A 20,141-nucleotide genomic window follows, 5' to 3' on the forward strand; every position below is an offset into this window, starting at 1 on the left:
TTTTTAAGAGTCTTTGTTGAGAAGTCAGTTGTTATTGTAATTATTACTTGCTATTTTTCCCTCATAGCTTTTAACATCATTTCTTAGATCTCAGTGTTTAGTGCTTTGATTATTATTTGTTGTAGGTAATTCATTATCTGCCCTAGTCTATTTGACAGTCTGTATGCTTCCTGAGTCCTGAGGAATAACTTCCTTAGGATAGGCAATTTCCTTCTATGATTTTATTTTTCTTTCTTTCTTTCTTTCTTTCTTTCTTTCTTTCTTTCTTTCTTTCTTTCTTCCTTCCTTCCTTCCTTCCTTCCTTCCTTTCTTCCTTCCTTCCTTCCTTCCTTCCTCTCTCTCTCTCTCCCTTCCTTCCTTCCTTCCTTCCTCTCTCTCTCTCTCTCTCTCTCTCTCTCTCTCTCTCTCTTTCTTTACTTTTATTTGTTTTAAATGTTAATCAAAGGCTTTATAAGTTTGGTAATGCTCAATAACAAGATGCCCATGCAATCAGAAGTGTAACCCAGTACCCAACCTAGCTATACCAACTATCTTTGACTGGCAGAGACATGTGAACATCTGCCTCCATGTTCCCCCTCTTCCCCCCCTCATCTCCTAGTTCCTCCTCCTCTCCTTACTCCTCCTCTTCCTCACCTTACTCCTCCCACCTTAGCTCCTCCTACATATCACCCTTCCTGTTAAGATAAAACTTTTCTCTCAAAATACAATTCGTGCGTAACTATACCAATTTGTATCAGTAAGGTACAAGATAGACCTAATACCCAGTCCCAGTTCTGTTGTTGACTAAACAGAACATCTGTCATCTCTCCTAACTAAAAGCCTTAGTTCTGATCCTGGCTTTTTTCTTGGCTTTAGAATGAATGTCAGCTGAAAACCATCCTCTCAAGTCTTTTCTCTCCAAGTAAATAGCCGGGATTGTTTATTAGATTATAAGTCTTCAACCCCGTCAGAAATCCAGAATAACTGAATTAACTGAAATTATGGGAAGCACAAAGCATAGCTTCTAAAATTTAGCCAATTTATAGAGACTGCTGAACACCTAAACAGTCTCTATACTATAAAACGTTGGAGCATCCAATCTTCAGCCTTCTGGCCCAGGATCATCTGACAGACCTAGTAATGCAGAATTATTAAGGGCTGATTACTCTGTCTTGGCAGATATAATCAGTCTACTATTCCGCAAGTGTGTCCTTTTCTGGACAGTAATTTGTCTGTAGATGAAAAGAGGCAATTCTTGCCTAGTGTCTGTCTTACCACAACTGGAGTAACTCCAAAGACTCTCAGTTTCTTCTTAGAATCCAAGACAGGAAACTGTCAGGAGCAGATAGGTCTCTAATCAAAATGAACATTAACGCAGAAATGTTTGTAACGTCAATTCTGTGGACTTCTGACATTTTGAAAACCAACTATCCATGTAAGGCAATCTGGACTGTTGTCTGTTAACTCCTCTTAGCTATTTCTAAATAAAATATAGAAAACACCCTAACAATAAATTCAGAGTCATGAATTTGCTATAGGCCCTTAACTCACAGGCTAACCATCTCAGATCAGTTAAAAAAGTTAAAGAAGGACTGGGTCTAAGCCTTGTATTCCTAAATGTGTTATATAGGCACAATGCCTATGAGAGTAACAATATTAATCTCACTTCTATATAAATAAGAAACTCATACCAATGAAAACCTTAAATTTGAAATCAAAGTAAATTTTGTACCATTTAAGAAATTATAACTTCAGCTTAAAGCAATTATACAGATTTCTACCAATACGTTATGGCCATGCAATAAATCCTAGCTATTCCTCCCTGTTCCAACAAAACCACTACTTTTCCCTAGGAAGACAGCCCAGTATTAACCACCTCAGTCCCAAATCCCAGGGAATAGGGATACTGTCTCTTCATTAACTTCTTCAAGTTGAATACAGGCGTTGAGATATTAGAAGAGGAGCGGGGGGAAAAGCAAATCGATAAGCCTCTGACATCTGTGTCTTCACTGCATTCAGTTGATATTCCAGGACATCAGAGGTTCAAGCAGATCTGCTCAGCTTGCCTGATGAGTAGATACACCAAGGCTGTATATTCTGCAATATACAATTCTCAAAACAAATTTTAGTATGAAGATATTTTTTGTTTGAATTCTGAAATCTAGTCTTCTAGTGGCCTGTCTCTATCATATCTAATCCATATAATTCTGGGAGTTTCTATGAGGGTGTGCTCCCACCATCCTCCCATTCCCGCCTCACTGCTCTCAAATTCCCCAACATTAGGGAATCCAAACTATTGGGTAGCAAGGCCCTCCACTTCCACTGATGCCTGACAAGGCCACCTTCAACTACCTATACAAGTGGAGCCATGAGTCCCTCCCTTTGTGTTCTCAGGCTGGAGGCTTTAGAATGGCTACTCCAGCTTGTTTCTTAGGACCATTTGCTTGAAAAATGTTTTACAGCCTTTTACTCTAAGGTAGTGTCTGTCTTTGTCACTGAAGTGGGTTTCCTGTATGCAGCAAAATGCTGAGTCCTGTTTACGTATCCAGTCCGTTAGCCTATGTCTTTTTATTGGGGAATCGAGTCCATTGGTGTTAAGAGATATTAAGGAACAGTGATTGTTGCTTCCTGTTATTTTTGTTATTAGAGGTGGAATTATCTTTGTGTGGCTATCTTCTTTTGGATTTGTTAGAAGAGGATTACTTTCTTGTTCTGTCTAGGGTATAATTTCCCTCCTTGTATTGGATCTTTCCCACTAATATCCTTTGTAATGCCAGGTTTGTGGAACGATATTGTATAAATTTGGTTTTGTCATGGAATACCTTGGTTGCTCCATCTACAGTAATTGAGTTTTGCTGGATATAGTAGCCTGGGCTGGCATTTGTGTTCTCTTGGGGTCTGTATGATGTCAGTCCAGGATCTTCTGGCTTTTATAGTCTCTGGTGAGAAGTCTGGTGTGATTCTTATAGGTCTGCCTGTATATGTTACTTGGCATTTTTCCCTTACTCCTTTTAATATTCTCTTTGTTTTGTGCATTTGGTGTTTTGATTATTATGTGACAGAAGGTATTTTCTTTCTGGTCTAGTCTATTTGGTGTTCTGTAGGCTTCTTGTATGTGTATGGGCTTCTCATTCTTTAGGTTAAGGAAGTTTTCTTCTATAATTTTGTTGAAGATATTTATTGGCTCTTTAAGTTGGGAATCTTCACTCTCTTCTATACCTATTATCCTTAGGTTTGGTCTTCTCATTGTGTCCTGGATTTCCTGGGTATTTTGGGTTAAGAACTTTTTGCATTTTGCGTTTTCTTTGACAGCTGTGTCAATATTTCTATGGTATCTTCTGCACCTGAGATTCTCTCTTCTATCTCTTGTATTCTGTTGGTGATGTTTGCATCTATGACTCCTGATTTTTTTTCTGGGTTTTCTATCTCCAGGGTAGTCTCCCTTTGTGATTTCTTCATTGTTTCTACTTCTGTTTTTATGTCCTGGATGGATCTGTTTAACTCCTTCACCTATTTAGTTGTGTTCTCTTGTAATTCTTTAAGGGTTTTTTGTGTTTCCTCTTTAAGGGCTTCTACCTGTTTACCTGTGTTCTCCTCAAATTCTTTGAGAGTGTTATTTATGTCCTTCTTAAAGTCCTCTATCATCATCATTAGAAGTGATTTTAAATCTGAATCTTGCTTTCCTGGTGATATGGCGAACTCAGGACTTTCTAATGTTGGAGAACTAGGTTTTAATGATATCAAGTACCCTGGGTTGCTGATGCTTATGTTCATGAGCTTGCCTTTCCCTATCTGGATCACCCTGGTGCTACCTGCCCTGTCTCTTATTGGAGCCTGTCTTTCCTATTATCTTGGTTGTTTCACAACTGTATGGGGTGGGTGTTACTACTAGGGTTAGTGTTGGGGCCCAAGATCTGCTCAGTGCTCCATCCCAGACTGGAAGGAACCAGTGTTCAGGGCCAGGAGTGAATTCTTGGGTCCTAGTGGATCCTAGTTATTCCCTGTTTGGGACAGGTGTTTCTGTCTCCTTACCTAAGATGCTGCCTGGGTTAGAGCTCCTGGGAGGCCCACTTCCTCTGGGTTTTGTGAGATTGGGTGCAGAGCATCCGCCCGGGATCTGCTCAGTGCTCATGCCCAGATCGGAAGAAGCTTCTGTGATCTTATTAATAATATTTTCTGTGTTCTGCCCTGAGTTTCTTATACCTGTATTCCCACTACTTGTAGATGTCATAGATTTCCTCAATATTTTGTGCTTCAAATGTTTTAAATGATCATTTTCTTTGAATGAAGTATTCATTTCTATTAACTTGTCTTCAACTCCTGAGATTCATTATTTCAACCCCCTTTTTGGTTGTGTTTTCATGGACTTCGTTAATGAATTTATTAACATCTTCTTTAAGGTCCTTGCACCTATTCATGACAGCTATTCGAAGTCCTTTCCTTGGGATTCAGCAGTAGTGTACTTCTAAACACCTACTGTAGTAGGGTTATTGAGTACTGGTAGAACCATACTGTCCTGGCTGGTAATGTTTGTGTTTTGTGCTGGCATCTAGGCATCTGGGATTGGGATGATGGAGACAATTTAAAGTGCTGATAAGACTTGCCTGGGGAGACAGGGAAGAAAGGACCAGGGGATACCCTTGGTCTGAAGCCAGAGTCTCCACTGAATATAGTTGAAATGGGTGGAGAGGCTCCTGTAAGAAGGTTGTTAAGGTTGTTATTGGGCTGAGCATGAGAACGGAGAGATCATAAAGAAGGACAGGAAAGATAGTATGATTCCCTTCCTGAATTCCGGATGGGTTTCTATGCCAAACATCCTAGGTAGAAAGTTTAGATATGAGAGTTGAGAAAAGAATGAGGATGGGCTAGAAGAATGGGGCTGAGGCTAAGAAAGTACGGTGGGATAATGAAAGCTGAGTCCACACAAGGTTTGATTGGGGATAGAAGTAGGGATAGAGGATAGAGCCTTGCAGGAGTAGGCTACAGAGCTAAGGAGGACACTGGAGAGATTGTATTGGAGGACATGAAGGAGAGTGGATATTGCCTACGTGAATCCAGGTCCAGAGTTAGCATGGGGGATTCCAGGTAGTATGTGTTGCTGTGTATAGGCAGCTGACCCAAAGGATCAGGGACAGCTTTGAATCTCTAAATGTAATGCTTGACATTATTAATCTGTCCAACTTAACTTTATACTTACTCCTTTTCTGCAAATCAACTAACATGTACTATCTACCAGCCAAAAGCAAAACCAGAGGCAAATCTTACAAACAAAATCCCAATCATTGTCTTAAGCTAGTTTCTTCCTGAAGCCACATGGAGGTTTTTTCTCTTTTCAGTCAAGGACTCCTCCTTCCGTGCCTATTACTTTATGTACCTTTTACACTTTTATTCCTCAATCCACTTCAATTGTCTTTCGCAGTGATATTTAACTTTGTGAGTTTGTTTTAAAAGGCTTTACGTTTCTTTGCAAAACACCTCATCCCTTCCCTCTGAAGAGTCCTCTTCCTGTTTCCTTTGTCTTCTTTCTTTCTTTCTTTCTTTCTTTCTTTCTTTCTTTCTTTCTTTTTTACTTCCTTCCCTTCCTTCCTTCCTTCCTTCCTTCCTTCCTTCCTTCCTTTGTATGTGTGTGTGTGTGTGTATGTGTGTGTGTGTGTGTTTACATGCAGGTGCCATGGTGTGTTTGTTGGTACAGAGGGCTATTACTGGGAATCAATTCTCTTTTCTCACCAGGTGAGTCCTGGAGAGCAAACTAGGGTCACCAAGCTTGGTAGCAAGTGCTTGTTCTTTCTGCACCATCTTGTTAGCTCCCCACTTTCTTTTTCTGTTTGACTCCTCCCTTCTTATCCTCACTAGCTGTAATTTAAATGAATAATAGTAGGACATAACAACTCACTAGTTTAAAGGATGTTCTTCCCTACTGGGTGAACAGGTACATGAATTCTCTTCAGAAGACTTCAGAAGACCCTTGGGACATAAACTGGTGTCCTTTAGGTCTGAGCTAGGTGCAGACTGCTGGGGTTCTGATAAGTGATTATGCAGTTGCACTTGCCATTTTAATTTGTGGCATAATTCAATATTATGTAAAGTAGAACATATAGGGTGTAAAAAATAGTTGTTTCCATAGACATTTAGATGAATGCTTTGAAAAGCTCCACTGTAACTGGTAACATGGAGAAAACCACAGTCAAATTAGGTGAAAAATAAGAGCCCAAGAACCTTGAAATCTGGCTTCATTTAACACTGCAATCATCTTACCAAGGACTACTCAGGGAAGCTGCATGTAGAATTTGTGAGTGACACACCATGTCTGAAAAGGCAAAGCTGAGTTTCACCTAATGATGCATTCAGACCTGAAAGCAAAGGCTTGGCCTCACATTAAAGGAAAACGTAATAAACATACACATAGATGTTTTAAGGTGTCTAAGTGTCACTTTAATGATGTTTGGCTTTCACTGACTCTAATTAACCAACCGCTTCTGCTAATTGTCATGGCTATGAAGCTGCTTTTCTTAGGAGTCCTGACTGAACCATGAGGCCACGTCTGTTCCTGTTCTTTTTCTTTAAACAATTTAACTTTCAAGCCTTCCAATACAGTATTAAAGACATAAGCCTCGCACCTGCACGTTCCTTGCAACAAGGGTCCCACTTCATTTTGTCATTACATCCACCACCTTCCTTCTGCCTGCCTCCACCACATGCTAAACACAGCAGTTATTTGTAAAAAGTTGAGATGTAATATCCACTGAAAATGTCAGTCCATGCATTGTAACCTAAGAATTAGAAGTCCAGCTTTTATGAATGTAAGTCATGTGTAAATCCCTTTACTGTGAAATCACAGTTTCATAAGTGAAGGAAAGATGCTCAGTTAGGGAGTAGCATTATCATTTCAATTGGCAAGCCAAAGCTTAATTTTAAAAGTCAAATATGGATTTCTAAGACAATCGAGATATGGAGAGATGCCACTGTAGTTTTTAGTTCAATCTAGTGTCTTGATTCCATCTCAATCCCTCTGGGTTTTCTGTGAACCATGCAGAACACACAGAAATATTTGTTTCATTTTATAAAGTCTGGAACTAATTGTCTTAATAGTTACTGACTTACTCATGATGAGGCAGATAATGTGCGACTAAATGAGTCTTGAACCTGGCTCTGTTCATCTCCAGCTGCCTTTGAAATGATTCCAAGTGTCTTTACAACTGGCAAGGATTATTTTCAGGGACTCTGTAGAAGCAGACAAGCCCTATGCTACAAAATCATTGCTTGTCTGTTCTCAGGTTGTTCATAGTCATAATTGTACAGGTTATTTTTTTTAAACACATTTTTTCACAATGTTCTTTGTGTGTGGTTGGGCTAGGTGAGTTGTATGCATTTGACTTCTATAGTATTCATATAGAGGTCAGGAAACAACCTTAAGTGTTGATCATCCCTGTTTACCAGTTTTGAAATAGTGTCATTTTGTATCTGCCTATGCCAGGTTAAGCCTGTGAGCTTCTGTGAAATCTCCCACCTCCATGTTCCAATCAAGCAGAAATCACAGATGGGTACTACTAACTAGAGTGGCTTTATGTAGGTTCCTGAGTCCTGAGTCCTGATGTCCAAGCCAGATCTTTATCCAATTGAGTGATCTTTCTCTAGTTTTCTATTGAAAAGGGTTTGACTTACAGGGACTCATTAGCCATTTATTCCTTTGTCCTCTTGTTTTGGTATTTGTTTTGTTGTGCTTTGTTTTACTTGTTGTTTGTTTGTTTGCTTTCAAGCCAGGGTTTCTCAGTGAAACCAGCCCTGGATTTCCTGGACTGCTTTGTAACTAGGCGAGTCTGGAACCCATCAGCCTCTGCTTCTTCAAATGCTGGGCTTAAAGGCATGTTCCACCATGCTAAGCTTCCTTTTCTCTCAAATAGTTGGAAATTTACAAAGGGTGACTTTGATTAACATACCCAAGAAAGACACCAAGACATGCTAAGTCAGGTAAATTATGAGGTTACAGCCTCAGTCCCATACCTGCTTTTTTGCTTTGTTAATCTACTGAGAGCTACAGCCAGGTCATTAACAAAACCTTGAGAGAAAGGAGATTTTTAACATATTTCTCACAGAACTTTCAAAATAACAGGATGTCCTTACTCCTTAAACAGGTCTTAAAGGTGACAAGAGATGAGGTGACTGTACTAATTAGGTGTCAACAAATCTCTGGGGTGGGGGAAAAGAAAGCAATGGCATTGAGACAAGGGGTAAAAGTTCTTTAAGGGGAGGTTTATTTCTGTCATTGTTACATGATATTATTCATACTGTGAGTTATTGACACTTAAAAGTCACTTTATAGTTGTTGATTAAGCTACCAGTTATTTATTTACTGTTCTGGTATCCTTCATCTTGCAGTGATAAAACCTAGCCAAAAGCAACTTTGGGGAAGAAAGGGCTAATACTTTCAGGTCATAGTCCATCACTGAGGGAAGTCAGGGTCAGAGCTTAAAGCAAAAAATTATGGTGTGTGTATGTGTGCGTGTGTGCGTGTGTGTGTGTTGCTTGTTGGCTTGTCCACTGGTTCATGCTAGCTTTCTTATGCAGGACAATCTTTGTGGATTGTTATAGCTCACAGTGGGCTGAACTGTCCTACATCAATTACCAAGCAATACAGACAATCCTTTACAAACCTTTCCATAGGTCAATGTGTACTAGGCTTTCCTCTGAGATGATTTTATGCTGTGTTAAGTTTTCAAATTAACTAGGACATGTACATGCTAGAAATTGAACCCCCAGGTTTGCACATGCTCGAAAAGTATTCTAACACTAGCCTGCATCTGAGCTCACATTTTTAAAGTAGAATACTCAATACTAATTTTGGGTATTGTTTGTTCCTTTGACAAGTTATTACAAGCTATTAAATTTTATTTGTAGTGGGGATATTTCAGTAACAGTTTTCTTGCAATGGAAATTACTTACTCTACATTTCTATACATTAGATTGTTCCAAATTATGCATCAGCTGCCTTTCTCAAATCTGTTTTTCTTAACCTTTCCTTTTTGGAATATAAGCATAGCGGAACCCCATTCATTTTAAGCTAGAGAACACACTAAATTCCTCAAATGCTCTTTTAACAATTCTCATGTGTAAGATTTTGTTTGTCCTTTCCTTGACTTAGAAACAATACTAAATAGCAGAAATTCTTCAGTACTTGTAATTTCCAAACTATATGCTTGCATTGTAAATATATATTATGTATAGATATTTACTTATAAAGTACTTTTAAACAATGAAGTAACAAAAATAAAATACAACTAGCAATAGAACTTCCAAGACCAGTGAAAGTAGCTCATATATTATAAACTCTACCCAAAGGCATCGCTATGTAAATTTAATTTGTAGGCTTTGGATGCCTCCCATGTTGGCTACTCAAAAGCTCTATACTTGTATATTCAAGAATCTAGAGGCATTGGTCACCTTGAAAATGTAATATTATAAAGACACTGCCATTAGTAATTTTATGTACTTCTGCAAACCCTTCTTGAATTGGAAATAATGAATAAATTCAGGTAATAATTTTCTTGTCTTTCAAATTTTATGACTAAAATATTGAGTTGTGTTTTATGGCCTTTATTATATTCTGTAGAATCATCTGTCTGCTTCAGGCAAAGGAGAAGTTAAGAAACAGGAATGAAACTGTTGCTACCAAATCAAAGGTTTAAAATAGGAATCATGAATTTAGGAAGCACATAAATTTTCCAGAGGTTGGAAATACAACAAAATACCACATGCTATGTACTTTCTGAGCGATCTTTCCATCCTCCTTGTTCTGTACAGCCCCTGTGTGTCTGTGTGTGCCTGTGTGTGTCTGTGTGTGTATATGTGTGTGTGTGTGTTTGTGTATGTCTTTGTGTGTATGTGTGTGTATGTGTGTGTTTGTATGTGTGTGTCCAGAATAATTTCATATTCGAGTATAGGCTAAGATTATAGCTGAAAAATTTGTTTCTTTAAAGAATTTCATCAGAGATTTTGCACAGCTTATGAATAAATTTAGTTCTGAGGAATTCTAAAGAAATCCCACTAATTTCTCCCAATTTCTGTGAGTAAATCGGAAAGAGGAAACCTTAAATGATGGTAAATTCCACAAGACTGGAGACTACAGGAGTTACATCATGGGAACAAAACTGATCTGCTTTAGAGCATTTTCCTTTTAAATTAAGCTTTCTTTTTTTCTGAGACTGGAGATTGAACTCAGTGTCTGCTACACTCTAGCTAAGTGTTGCAACAGCAAGCCATCATCCCTAGGCCTTTTTTGACTTTTGATTTGAGACAAGGTTTTTCTAAATTGCCCATTCTGATCCTGGAATCCGAGTTCCTCTATCTCCCATGTAGCTGGGATTACAGGTTGTACCACCAGGTCTGGCATAGGTTCACACTTTGATTGCATGTTTAAATCGAGTAATGATTTGTTTTCTACAGAAGGAAAAGATGAAAAGGATAAGATTCTGATAAATTCAACTGTTGTGAGAAAGTACGTTTTTACAAGACCTAGACAGGACTACAACTATTATTGTCATATTGGTCAAATTTAGATTCTTTGTTTCTAACACTTAAATCAAAAGTCCTGGCTAAGTATTAGTGTAAGAGCATTTTGAACAATATAATGTGATTTTCATTAGGTAAGTGCCTATACCACTAATTTCCCTTATTTTTCACAGTGACAGAAATGCCCCACTCTGCTTGTATGACTCTTGTTAAAACATCAGTTATGATTTCAGGACTGACCTAAAAACACTCAGCACTGGGACTGTCTTGAAAATGAATCTGTTTTAAGCAGATTTCCTTCATTTAAAGCACTTACTTCCCATAATTAATGGTGATGACTAAAACCCAGGCAGGATATCACAAAAAATATGTAGGATGTAATATGCAGAATGTAATAAGTGCCACTGCACAACTGATACTTTTCAGAAATAATTTATTTCCCTTAGAATTCAGGTCAAGAGAAGAAACAAAATTATCATTTATGCATAACCTCAATTCCACACACACCCTTATTACATTGAAGAAACAAACGCACTGTGAACTTCTTTGAAGTGGTTTGGCGTCATTATGCTTGTCTAACTTTTTGTTAAGCCTAGTAGGTTTTGTTGGCCTTGATAATGTAATTTTAAAAATGCAACTGATGTTCTTCTGCCACCATTAAGAGAAATACACATAGCAAAATGAATGCATACTCATTTCAGCCTGTAAGATTTGTTTTAAAATTATTCCATTTGCAGCCAGAGGAAACATGAGATCATTTCTTTCCCCCTGCCAACAAAGTGATTTCCCCACCCCACGTAGCCAGTCAAGTGAGCTTCAGGGTCCCAGCTTACTCTCTTCCATCTTTGGTAAGCTTGCACATAGCCTAGTGCCTCTAATGGGACAAGACTCGGTAGGCAGCCGTTGAGAGAATGTGCAAAAAACATAGCGTTCATAACCTGAGCTCATTATGTTGGGTAAGAAATGAGCAGGGTTAAGCAGAGTGCATGCATGGTTGCTTTGCGGTTGTTGGTGTACATAAGCGCTGTACTCTCGCTCCACGTGCATTCCAAGTGCTGGGACATACATGCACACACATGCGCACACGTGCTCCATGATCATCAAGCCTCAGGCCAGGACAAGTCCCTAGCCCTCCCAACCCGGTTCCTCCGCCTCTCGGCACTCACCCGGGCTCCACGTGGGCGCACCCAGGCGCCAGGCGGCCGCCCGGCCCACGGAGCTCAGAGCCTGCCCGGAGCTGAGAGGGAAGGCGCGGCCCGGGGCGGGACAGACAAAGCTGGCGTCCAATGGAGCCCAGCATTAGCTCCCCGAAAGGAGGGAGCGGCTGCTTGCGCGGGCCCAATGAGCGGGGAGCCCGAGTGGGACTTCCTCCCGGAATCCCGTTGGCCACGATAGTGGGGCCGTGGGTGACACGTAAGTTGGGTGGGAGGTGGCGGGCAGCTGGAGCTGCCAGATCAGTGACACCGGCCCACCGCCCTCCCTTAACCCGACCACACCAACCAGTCCCCATCTCTTCACCATCCCGGGGTGGGGGGGACCTTGCGAGAGGACGCCGCAGGGAGCCAGGTCCCTTTGTTGGGTGCGCATCCCCTACCAGTGGTAGCGACAAAGTCCAGCAGCGGAGCCGGCGCGAGGGGCGGGGACTCACGGTGGGGACAGCCAGGCCAAAAAGTGGGGAGTAGGGAAAGCCGAGCCGGCAGCACGCGGGGACCCGTAGCGAGGTGCAGCAGCGGGCTCTGAAGTATGCAAAGGGACTCCACGCGGGCCCAGCCACCCACGGAGATCAGACACTGCAGAAGTTTGGTGGCTGCTGGCCGAGTGGCGTCGATGACCTGGCGCCCCGCCGCCCGCGGGGGCTGAGCGGCCGCGTCTTCCCCTCTGGTCCTGCTTTTGTGTCTCGTGTCTTCTGCTCATGCTGAGTCCAGCTACTTCTAGTGGTGGCCGCTGCTGAGCTGTCCGACGCAGCCGAGGACCGAGGACACGACGGCTCCCGCCGCCGCAGCGCGGGGCGCAGGAGGGACTATGGGAAACGGGATGTGCTCCCGAAAGCAGAAGCGGATCTTCCAGACGCTGCTGCTACTCACGGTGGTCTTTGGCTTTCTCTATGGCGCGATGCTCTACTTGGAACTGCAGACGCAGCTGCGCAAAGCCGAGGCAGTGGCTCTCAAGTACCAGCAGCACCAGGACTCACTCTCTGCCCAATTGCAAGGTACAGTTAAGGGGAAGTGTGTGGCCAACTTCTCTCTGAGGTGGTGCTGGGGCTGGAAAAGTAGCTTGGTGTACAGTTGGCTTAGCAAGTATCACCCATTGACCTTCTGGTACATCTGAGGGAGTCTCCCAGGGGATGTTGGCTTCTAAGTGTGTGTGGGAAGATAATATCCCGCGTTTCCTGCTTCCTCCCAGGAGTTATCTTTGAAATCCACAGCACCAGCGCATTGTCCTGCCTGGCTTTTGACGGGTACATAAAACATCAGAGTCTTTTACCCATAGCACTTGTCAAAGGCCCAGCTGCAATCTAGGCAAACAGTCCTTCTGCTACATCTGCCAAGCCTTTCCCAAGAGGCAAGCCTTGGTTTGTAGACGTAAAGAGTTACGCAGACATTTCCTAACCGGTGTTCTTTTTCAAGAAAAGAAAAATTAGGCTATACACTAGTGTTTCATGAATAGAACTGGCAAGCTTGTATTGTTATTATTGCTCTTGCTATTATGTTTGTTCATTTAGTAGTTAACTTGAGAGATGTTGGGTGTGATGGAAAAGTCCACACTGCTTGACTGCTGATTATCCTATAGATAATTAAAAAAAAAAAGTTTGTCTTCCTAGGGAAGCGTTTATTTAGCTGATTCGTAGAGCTCTGCGTGTGCGTACTCAGGAATGCACATGTGTGTTTAGAGTTGGCTTTGAGAAGTCAAAAAGAAGAAACATAAAATTTCACTTTGCCAGCCACAGAAGACTCAACTTGTGCAAGATGTTCGCAACTTGTATCCTTCCATTTTAAAAATCACATTGTGAATGTCTACGGTCTGGATGATTCATGTGTGAGTGCATGTAAGCACTTTGTTGTTCCGTTAAGGACATACTCGTTGTGTGTATTTTTATGAATGATTTTACCTGTCCTGCTGGTTTGTTTTCAACACTCATGAAACTCTCTGTCTAATACAAAGCACGTGAGAAATAAAAAAAAAATCCTACCTAAATGCTGACCATGCTTGTTGGGAATGCAAATATGGCTTATTGAATCATCCTGGGCAGAAATAAGCTGAAGCAGGTATTTCTCACAGTGGATGTGTATATAAATACAAAACAGATTCCTTTTCTTTGATCTAGCTATTCAGAGCATCTTCTAGTGAGAAATTTAAGATGGGAGAAAGTGATATGCAATTATTTGCTTGGTCTGATTTGTTCGTCCCAACTTAGAAGAAAAGAAAGTATTTTTAGCTTCTTGGTGCTGCATGGCTCCAGCCAATGAAAATATGTGGCTGGGCTTCCTTCAAAGGGAAAGCTTGTTTTTGATAGTTTCATATTTAAAACAAAAAAAAAAGTTTAAAGTATGGAAATTTACCTATGAGTTGCTGGTATGAGAAGGGTGGATACTTGCTTATTTATTTAGAAAATCAATGCCTTCCACATGAGTTTCAGTGTGTGTGTGTGTGTGTGTGTGTGTGTGTTTTGACTTGCCCATGTGCACATGTGAGGGCCAGAGGTTTTTTTCTTTAATCTAATCTCTCTGTTTTTCTTGAGACAGAGTTCTTAATGGAGTCTTGAGTACCTGTTTTGGCTAGGTTGACTAAAAACACCTGGAATCTCTGTGTGTGTGTGTGTATGTGTGTGTGTGTTGTGATGACCAGTGTTTGTTTTTCACTCTTCACCTTATTTCTTGAGACAGGGTCACTGGATTCAAGCTTTGATATCACTGATTCAGCCAGACTATCTGGCCAGTGAGCTACAAGGATGTTCTGTTTTCACTCTGCACCCCGCAGCACCCAAATGGCAGGCACATACAGCTACTTCTGGGTTCTTACACTGGTCCTGGGGATCCAAACTGAGGTCTTCAAGCTTGCACAGCAAGCAAGCACTTGCCTGGCTGAGCTATTGAGCCATAGTGTATGAGTGAGCCCCTGAAATGTTACTTAACTGTTGCTTTGGCCTTGCAACCGTTGCAATGATTGTATAGGAAGAATTAGTTCACAAGCTGTCAAAAGTTTCTGCTTATTTTCCAAAAAAAAAAAAAAAAAGAGCATTCAGGCTTGCCTTTAGCAACATTCATGTTCAGGTCTGCACACTATTTAATAAGGAACATTTTCTGAGGGCATGTAGCTTTTGTTTTTCCTTTTCCAGGACAGGTGATATTTTACCCTGTGGTACCATACACCACCTTTATAGATGAACTTTCAGTGTGTCTAATTTCATAATTTCATTCTTTTTTAAGTTATTTATTTGTTTGCTTTTGATGTGTATGTCTACATGTGAGTGTTCATGAATGCAGAAGTCACAGAGTGATGTCATGTGTCAAATGGTACACATGTGTTAAGTGAACATACTTAAGCTGTCTTCATTTTCTCATTTGTTCTCCACCTGCACATTTTGAGATGACATCTTTCACTGAACCTAAAGGTTAATGATTCAGCTAGGCTAGCTGGCTTTGGGTATCTGCTGGTCTCTCCTCCACAGCCATAGAGTTATAGAGCAAAATGTAGGTCTGCAGGCTGCACTTTACCACCTGCACCATCTCCTGAAAAGCTCCCTTCCTCCCTCCTCTCCCTCCTTCTCACCTTTGTTTAAGACTTGCTTTGTTAAGTGAGATAGATCTCTTAACTTGACTTGGATAAAGGTCAGAGTTAATTTGAAGTGGCCATCTTTTAAAACATGACTCTTAAAAAAGTTGAAGAAACTGTATCTGTGTCAAATGGTACACATGTATTAAGTGAGCATCTTTAAGCTGTCTTCATTTGAAGAATAGTCTATACTCCAGGGTTCTCTGAATGGAGGTTACTGTTTTTGTACAATAGTCCCATAATTGGAGCTGGAGAATGACATGGAAAGGTTCAGAGAACAGATGACCTTCTCCACAAAAATCCATGACAATATCTTCTGCATCTATGTATGTATGTATGTATGTATGTATGTATGTATCTAGCTATCTAGCTATCTAGCTATCTAGCTAGCTATGTACCTTGTCTGTCTGTCTGTCTGTCTGTCTGTCTATCTGTCTATCATCTATCTTCTATCAAAAATCTATATATCTATCAATCATCTATGTATCTATCAATAATCTATGTATCTATCTCCCATACCAGAACCTTAAGTCTACCAAAGACTAGTCCGGATATCACATGCTGCTGGCAGAAGTCATATCAACCTTTGTCCAGTGCAGTGTTTATTTAACATTTGAACGTTTTCTCTTGCTGCTTTCAAGTGAGCCACATGTTCTGCAAGCAGCCTGCCTCTGGCTAGACTGCCCATTAGGAACACCTTGCAGCTCCCATATCAATTAAATCCCATCTGTGGGGGTGGAACCCAGGCTTCAACCAACAATCTTTACTGCTCCCTAGGTGACTCCAAGAGCAGCCATAGTTAAGAACCTTGGCTCTCTAATCTTAATGCTAAGCCACTTCAAACATCCTCTGTACGTGCTTGGCCCCAAGGGTGTTTTCATCTCTTATCCTGGGCATGTGATTAAAAGCAGACTGGTCTCTGAACTGTGTTTCAAATTCTAGTTCTGCAACTTTTTTGTGTGAAGTCGGGCCTAATTTTTCTTATTTATCAACTAGAGATTAGAGTGACTCATGTCATCAGGGTTGTTCTAACTGTGAACCAAAATAATACCCATACTACCCTTAGCAAAAACATGGAATATGGTAAGACGGTGTGATTGTCACACTCCTCCTTTGAGATAGAACATCTGTATCTTTTCCTCTTCCCAGCTTGGTCTTATGCTCAGTGTTGAAATTGGCTAAGTTCGTTGTACAGTTATATACCCTCCTTTGTTCCTAAGCAAGCATTAGGGAAATAGATAAACTGACATAAGCCAGTGCACTTTACCCTGGGCAAGTAACGGCTATTTCTTGACAACCTAAACACAGAATTAGAGTTTGGTTACTGATTAACCCCTCTGTATCACAGTAGATTAGGAGATGTATACAGCTTCCAAGCCAATGATGGTGTGTATGAAGGTCTGGAATAAGATGGTGCTAGCACACATTGAAGACTATTAAGTGTGCTCTCTGGAAACCCTGTTCCCTGTTATGACAGTGATGGCCACATTCCACTGAAAACGATTTGTACAATGCTTTATATGATCTAAATTCAAACAAGTATGTTGTAATTATTTAGAAGAAAGGAGTTTTATGTAAAAGCCCCATTCATTATTTACATTTGCTGCCATGAGGACAAAATCCTATCCTGACCAGGAGGGTATTATGCTATGGCCTTTCTGTTTTCCAAATCTCCTAATTTGCTTTAAAACAAAAGTCCTTCAGTTCAAGCTCAGGCTCTTTAATGTCCTTCCTCTTTCCTCTTGGTTCCTGGCATATCACTGGTACTCAGCAACAGCAGGTGTATAAAGAGATACGCTTACTGAGAGACAATGCAATACTATTCCTTGAATCTCGCACATGAGACAGAGGACATCAATTTGTTCTGCTTTCTCCTGGTTGTATGATCTTGGATGTAAAGTTAGTTAACCTCTCATGGCACTGTTGCTTCTCATATAGATTTCAGGATAATTGTCGTATAGGTTTCCATGTGGCTCAATATCTAGTGTGCTATGCAAGATGAATGGATCTTACATTTGGATTAACTTTGGAGGCTTCTGTGCAGAAGAGTTCTTCACAAATTTCTTCTATAATTCATTCTTCAGGTGTACAAAAATGGGCAGTGTTTTTCGTAGGTATAATAGTTTCTGTGTGCCAAATTAAGACTTGTAACATCAATTAAACATTGCCTTCAAATAGCCATCTATGTTAATGTATATCTTACACTTAAAAAGAGATGCTTCTTTAAAGATACTGATGTGGTTTAAATGTGAAATTTGCCCCTTGGACCTATGTGTTTGACCAGTTGATTGTCAAGTGGTGGTGCTGTTGTTTCAAGGTTGTGAAATTTTTAGGAAGTGGCTCCTAATTAGAAGTAGAATGGGTGAAGGTATAGCTCCCTCTGATTTCAGGGGAGTTCTAGGGTCTGTAGAGTATGAGGAGTCCCAGTCTCACTACTCATTACCATGGCCACCAGAACACGATAGACTGTGCTCTCCTTAACTGTGATACAAATAAATCCCTCCTCCTTTATGTTGTGTCTGTGAAGTCTTTTGTTACAGCAACAAGGAAAGCAGTTAGTAGACGTTTATATTTTAACATATAAAATTCATTCCCTAATTAAATGATAAAAGCTTATAAATACTTCGTGCAACTCCCAGTAAAGAGTTCTGTCCCGTGTAAATGATAGGCACAAGAATATGCAGCCTTCTCTGAGTGTTGCATTAGCCATCTCTACTCTGTGATAAAGGAAGCACCGGTTGAGTATGTCAAACTTGTTCAGGCCATAGAGACCTCTAGTGTGAGTTTCAGAGAGATAGGAAACCTGACCTTGATTTTGCTTAGTTTTCCTGACTTTGCAAAGAACATTGTTCCCTAGACACTGGCTGAAAGAATCCAAGAGTTAAGGAAATGAGGACTCAAGATGAACTGAAGGTGAAATGGACCAAAAATCAGGGTAGAGAGGAACCAGAATAGGAGAGAGACTGGGAAAAGGATTAGTAGTGGCTGATGAGTGTTCTGTGTTATCATTCTTGCTTAGAATTTCATGTTCTTAATAAAGAAAATAAAGTGGGGAGGGAGCCACAGGAAATGGGGAAGGGAGAGTGGGCTTTGAGGTCAAAGGTGACATGAAGGCCACTCTCATAGCACTCATATTAGTCAGAATATTAGGCAGGCAGTTCATTAGGACACTAGGCAGTGGCTGTTGGATGCATTGGGTTTTGTCTCACTGGGCTGCCTCTTATTCTATGTATTTGCTGTGACTACTCCAAGTGTAAATGGAACAATTTCAGAAGTTGGTGTCCAGGTTTGAAGAAACTGTATGGCCCTCTTGTTATCTTACTTTTTCTTTCTTTCATTTCTTTTGTTTTCTTTTCTTCTTTCTTCCTTTCTCTCTTTCTGTTTTGGTCCTATTTTAGGGAAGAAAAAAATACATAACAACATCTTACACAGCAGAAGCTTAGAGTTATTGCTTTCCATTTAGACAAAAAGTGTTTGTATCCTATCATGGAAGAGATAACATATTTGTGACTTTTTACTGCTAGGTGGTGTGTGGGATTCATAGACTTGTTTAAAGTGAAAGTTCTGTGTGTCTATCATATGGTCAAAGAAGAATGGTAAACCCCTTTTCTTTTGAGAGTAAATTTGTTCTGTTAGAATTTTGGAGTCTATTACCACAATGGATGGTATTTATAACCTTTATTGAGGGCCCACTATGCCAATGTATCCCGTTGAGCACCACCTCAGGCTCAAGGAGCAGTCTGGGGTTTTCAGGAGTTGCACTTTGCCATGTCAGAATGGTATCTATTGAAAGGAAGGGTGGAACCCGAATGTAACTTCCTGTCTGGGTTGCTTCTTCCATGAGCTTAGTCCTTCTCATAATGACATAAATGTTTTCTGAGAAAGTAAGATTTGAGGGAGGATTTGAATTAAAATTAGACTAAGAAGTGAGTAATTAGACTATGAGGATTCAAATAAATCTTAGACTAAGAAGTAAGAGGTGTCACTGCAAAAGTATGTCAAGGTTTCGGACATGGGCTGCCACATGAGTTGATTTTTAGATGAAGCACATGCTACCTGAGATAACACTGAATCACACGGTACAAAACTTACAAGGCCTACTCAAGGCTTTCTTGACAAGTCAAGGAGAAACTCTTGGTTTGATGTTAGACTCTTTCCAAAAAGAAGACAACTTCAGGCAAATAACAATGTAGATTTGTTTTATGATCTATAATCTCATTAAACAATCCATTGCCATCCATTAATGTAGGACACATCGCCCTTTTCATGTACAAGGCAGTGGGTAAAGTTTTCTTTTCAGAAGCCTGTTGTAGAGGAAGAAACACACTCGACAATCTCTTTACTTGACAGATGTTGACTGGCCTGGTGAGACCTCAAGTGAGAAGGTCTGCAGGCTTGAGGTTTCGGGATGCACTAACTGATCAGATCTGATGGGAACATCGAATTTCACAATTCCCTACATTTTCAGATAGATAATTCACTTACCACATTGAGAAGGCAGTATTGTCCATTGGCCTGTGCTCCCTAAAGGCCAGAAGCAGGCCCTTTTCAGTTTCAACTATAATGGTATTGCTATTTCTAAATAATGCTGTACATTTTTGAATGAAATGTTTATGGTCTTTGTTTTCATTGGCCCATGAATGCTTAGACAGAAACCATGTCTGCCAGTCACTGCTCGTCACTAATAAACCTTTGCTAAATAGCCTCATAGCCTAGAGGGACAAGCCGATGAGATAAATTGCTTTGCAACTGTCTGACATTTAAAAAATATTGCTTTAACTATTTTTCACACATGAAATGACTAAGCTTGGTAGTGAGTAGGACCCTGAAAGTTGTGATGTCATCGTGAAGGATAGGCACTGTAAAGCATTTAAATGATGTAA

General features: G+C 40.5%; 1 protein-coding gene across 2 annotated transcripts in view; it reads left to right on the forward strand.

Annotated features, from left to right (window-relative positions):
• The first annotated feature begins 12,482 nt into the window (after positions 1-12,482).
• The window catches only part of Golim4 (golgi integral membrane protein 4), a 75,926-nt gene continuing 68,267 nt past the window's right edge, over positions 12,483-20,141 (forward strand). The window contains exon 1 of one of the 2 annotated variants that reach the window (XM_028786765.1): positions 12,483-12,694. In XM_028786765.1, the coding sequence (XP_028642598.1) occupies positions 12,508-12,694 (187 nt within the window). In that variant the 5' untranslated portion in view covers positions 12,483-12,507. The remainder of the gene's footprint in view (positions 12,695-20,141) is intronic. The other variant, XM_028786766.1, reaches the window with a different exon arrangement.

The sequence above is a fragment of the Grammomys surdaster genome, unplaced genomic scaffold, assembly GCF_004785775.1.
Source record: "Grammomys surdaster isolate TR1022 unplaced genomic scaffold, NIH_TR_1.0 125580, whole genome shotgun sequence".
NCBI classification, from domain to species: Eukaryota; Metazoa; Chordata; class Mammalia; order Rodentia; family Muridae; genus Grammomys; species Grammomys surdaster.